The 4,668-nt window shown below is 35.7% G+C and overlaps 1 protein-coding gene across 1 annotated transcript in view; it reads left to right on the top strand.

Moving 5' to 3' along the window:
- The window catches only part of LOC142629040 (putative indole-3-acetic acid-amido synthetase GH3.9), a 4,165-nt gene extending 1,155 nt beyond the window's left edge, over positions 1 to 3,010 (top strand). Inside the window, exons 3-4 of the mRNA XM_075803038.1 lie at positions 1,017 to 1,843; positions 2,344 to 3,010. Of these exons, the coding sequence (XP_075659153.1) occupies positions 1,017 to 1,843; positions 2,344 to 2,960 (1,444 nt within the window). The 3' untranslated portion in view covers positions 2,961 to 3,010. The remainder of the gene's footprint in view (positions 1 to 1,016; positions 1,844 to 2,343) is intronic.
- The last annotated feature ends 1,658 nt before the right edge of the window (positions 3,011 to 4,668 follow it).

The following is a 4,668-nucleotide window of genomic DNA, read 5'->3' as shown; positions in this document are numbered from 1 at the left end:
TAAAAGTATATAATAACATTTGTGTTATTCTTTATAGAACTATTACACCGATTCATTTTCCTATGTAAAACATATAAAAACAATGAATGGGATACAAATCAATATCTATGAATAATAAATGAGACTCACATTTTGTAGGGTGCTCATCTTGAAAACAGTTGAGTATTGTATTGAGATTAAAGCAATGACATTATTGTGGTTCACCAAAATTTTAAAAGTTCAATTGGACACTTAGCTCTTGTTTGGGAGGAGGGAATAGAATGAAATAGAAATGAATGAAAAAAAATATTTTTAGAATATTTTTCCCTTCTCTTATTTGGGAGTTTTAATGGGGGGAATAGAAAGTTTATTCTCTTATTTGGGAGTTGAAGTGGGAAGAAATGGAATGGATATGAGGATACACTCACTTCTCTTTGTTCCCTTTAAATTTCAAATTTTCATTCTCTTCGAAATTGGGAGGAATAAGAGGAAATGAAATTAGATGTAATGAATTTTTTACTAAAACTCCAAAAATACTCATATATATTCAACCATTTATTTTAAAATAGGGGTCTAATAGTAATATTGTCATAAAACGATTTCATTCTATTCCCTCTATATTTCTTCCAAATCAGATTACTTACATTCCATTCATTTTCATTTTTTTTATTTTAAAACATCAAATTAAGGTTACTTAATTTCATTCTATTTCATTCTTTTCCTTTGCTTAAATACATTCTATTCCATTCCATTCTATTCATTTTCATTCTCTTATGATCATTCCATTTCATTTCATACCGTTATGAACTCTCAAACGAAGCTTTAGCAGTTAGCACAAAATTAAACTCTAATTAAAATCCAGTTAGATCTTTTCTAAGCTTTGACTTTAAATCGTTAGTCATAAATTTATAATCACAAGCTTGCATTGAATTAGATTTCATAACAAGTTATTAGTACACACAACTGATTAAGGTCAGGTTAGCTATACAAGAATACATCTTGTTTCTAATTAAGCATGTGTGACATTCTAATTCCAGGTATGTCCCTGGTGTTGACGAGGGCAAGCACATGTACTTCTTCTTTGTCAAGAAAGAAATATCCGCTCCTTGTGGTTTACCAGTTCGGACTGCTAGCTCCAGGCTCTTACAGAGCAAACACTTCAAGCGCCAAGCACGAGACCCTTCCAATGACAACAACACAAGCCCATACCAGGCCATTTTGTGCAGTGATATCAGTCAAAGCCTATATTGCCAAATTCTAGCCGGTCTAATCCACCGCCACCAAGTCCAAAGGCTAGGAGCTGCGTTTGCCTCAATTCTCCTCCAAGTCATCTCTGTCCTTGAACGCAATTGGGTTCGTTTCTGCAATGATATCCGCACTGGCCAACTAGACCTCATGATCACAGACCTTGAGTGCCGTTCATGTATGTCTACCTTGCTTTCATCTCCTGACCCATGTCTTGCTAATGAGATTGAGAACATTTGTAGCCGTGCGTCATGGAAGGGAATTTTGTGCCAACTTTGGCCTAGAGCTAAGTTCATTGAGGCTGTGATCACTGGCTCGATGGCACAATATATACCGGCCCTAGAGTTTTATAGTGATGAGAAATTGCCATTGGTGTCAAACATATATGCCTCATCAGAATGTTTCTTTGGGGTTAACTTGAAGCCCTTATGTGACCCTTCTGATGTAGCATATACCCTCTTGCCCAATATGGGGTATTTTGAATTTATACCCTTGGGAGAGGATGGGACAATGTTGATGAACGTAGGTGAAGAAGATGATGTACCCAATGACAAGCTTGTCGACCTTGTACAGGTTAGGCTTGGCTGTTATTATGAATTGGTGGTCACTACCTTCGCTGGTGAGTCTTTACTTGCAAATGCATTTTTGTTTTTTTCAAATGAAAATCTTATTTCTTACTTTATGCTCCCTAAACCATTAATCGAATATCTGGTTTTATTTTATTTTCCTACCCATTTTATAAGAAAAAAAAGGGACACGACTAATTGGAGGATTACATGCAATCAAAACATTAAAAGTGGGACAAATGTTTTTATTATTAGTTTCTTACTATAGTTTTAGGTTTAAAATATTGTTCTTTTCAGACTGAGTGAAAAAAAGGAACTCGCAGATAAATTCACTTCCCTTAATCCGCTTATGCTTTACTCATAAATAGTGTGAAACTATCATCTCAACATGAAAGGCCTTTTCATTCAAAAAAATATATATATAATTTAAAGCTTTCTTTAATACCAATTTTTTTTATTTATGTACTAATATATAGTTATATACACTGGTGTATACCATTGGTGTCGTTCTTTCATTAACACTAACCTTTTTAATTTCAACATTTCTTATCAGGACTATATCGTTATCGTGTTGGTGACGTGCTACAAGTGATCGGATTCCACAATCGCGCCCCACAATTTCGATACATTTGTAGGAGAAACGTCATTCTCAGCCTAGACACCGAAAAAACCAACGAAGAGGATTTGCAAAAGAGCATCAATGTGGCCAAGAAATTGCTAGAGCCTTACAATGTTCTACTCGTGGACTACACTAGCTATGCGGATGCATCAACTATGCCAGGGCATTATGTATTGTATTGGGAAATTTTATTTCATGGATCATCGAAGGCAGATGATCAGTTGGCTAATATTGCAGCACTTGATGAAAAAATGCTACAAGAATGTTGCATCGCTGTGGAAGAAGAGCTCGATTTCAAATACCGAATATGCCGTACACATAATAAGTCTGTAGGGCCCCTTGAGATTCGAGTGGTGGAGCCAGGCACGTTTGAGGAATTGATGGACTTTTTCATCGATCAAGGGGCCTCGATCAACCAATATAAAACACCAAGGTGCATCAAGTCTGAAGGAGCTCTTAAGTTACTTAATTCTCACGTGAAAGCATCTTTTTTTAGTCCTAGAGATCCAAAGGCAGCGACACCGACGATTGTAGACTCAACAAATGTGTAGAATGTAATTATGTAAGATTTACATTGCTAGTACAATGTAAACCTATAATTACTCCCTTAATTAGTTATAATGTTTCTTAAAAGAATCAAAACTTTGTTGGCTAATAAGTTTCCCTTTCTTTGTAGTCCTCCTTATGTTTTGAAGTTTAAAGGGTATGCATTAAGTAATTGTCGGTGTCACTGCCTTTGCATGTGGACCGATTTAAAATGCGTTCTTTTTAAATAGTGAATCATATATGCTTTTTTGGAGAACTTGTATTAATTTATCATTTCAAATTTAATGGGAGGACAAGAATAGCACTGCGTATCCTTAGTGTAATAGTCATTTTACAAAATTCTTGTGAGGTGGAGGGGGGCAAAGGGCTGGTGTTCAAATCTCTAAGAGAGAACTTTACACATGTACACTTAGATTAGACTAGAATTGAATTTTATATTGTATAAAAAAAATGGGGGAACAAGAATGTTTGGATATGGCATGATATTGTATAACAAGCAATCAGATAAATCTGGTTAGGAAAAGAGATCAACCATATTCACATGATGAATAAAAATGATATTTTGGCGTGGCTAGAGTATATCTAGTATGACAAACTAAGCTACCAATTTTATCACAATTATTTTATGTGATAAATTGTGATTGGAAACATGCTGAATAACCCGCTGCTTCATTACTCAACATGTCTCATAGTCTGACATGACAAAGCAAAAGCTTTAGCAAGAAAAAAGACAAAGCTAAAGTAGGTCCCAGTCTCATGAGGGCTGGGGGAGTTTCCATAGGCTCACTAATTCGATCCCTAGGGTGGATTTCGGGTGATTTTACTTTAGATATTCAAATTTCTAAAGTAGCTCCAAAAAATTTAAAAAAAAAATAACAAGAAAAAAAAAAAAAAGACAAAGCAAACAGCTCCTATTGCTATGGTTGACCCAACTCCTACGCCCAAGGCCCCCATTACAAAAGTCTTTACCATTTTATAAAAAGGGTCCATCATAATTATAAAAATACTCAAATTTTAAAATAATTATTTTTTAATTGATTGTGCATTACGTTCCTCATGAATGATACTAGAAACTTTATCCAAAATTAAAATTGATAAAATCTTATTTAAGATGGACTATATCACATGAACAATGAAGTGAATTAATGATATTACCAATTGAAAAGAAAACTTTAATAGAACTTGAACAAAAAAAAATAATTAACAGAAATACATATATATATATTGTGGGGGGGTAAAAAGATCCTGATGGGAATGTGGGCCTTTTGGGCCGTGTTAAGGAAGGCCGACCTGCTCCTGGGTTTAGAATTTGTTAGTACTATGGGTCGGCCCATACGCCGAGGGTCCGAGGATGATTTTTCCCTTCGGACTGACACCGAAGAACCCGGGACTTCATGGTAAAGGTTAGGGAAGGACACGGACAAAACCAATGGTTAAAGGGGGTGAACCCTTGAATGTCCTAGAAGCACCGATGTTGGAAAAATGTCAAAGATAAAGGCTGCTACCTCCGCATTAAAGACCCTGCACCTACCACCCTGGCCGCATTAATGGGGAAGTGACACTTAAACAGTGGAAGGGAAACTTCTGGTTACTATTCAAAGGCAATAAGAAAAGAAATATCTAGGCTAAGGGGGAGTTGGGGCAACACGTGTACAAAGTATTAAAAAGATGAGTATTTAAGGAGGAACCTGAAAGAGAAAAGGAGGACGGACT

This window comes from Castanea sativa, chromosome 3 (genome assembly GCF_040712315.1).
Source record: "Castanea sativa cultivar Marrone di Chiusa Pesio chromosome 3, ASM4071231v1".
NCBI classification, from domain to species: domain Eukaryota; kingdom Viridiplantae; phylum Streptophyta; class Magnoliopsida; order Fagales; family Fagaceae; genus Castanea; species Castanea sativa.
This window is presented reverse-complemented; position numbering and strand designations above follow the sequence as displayed.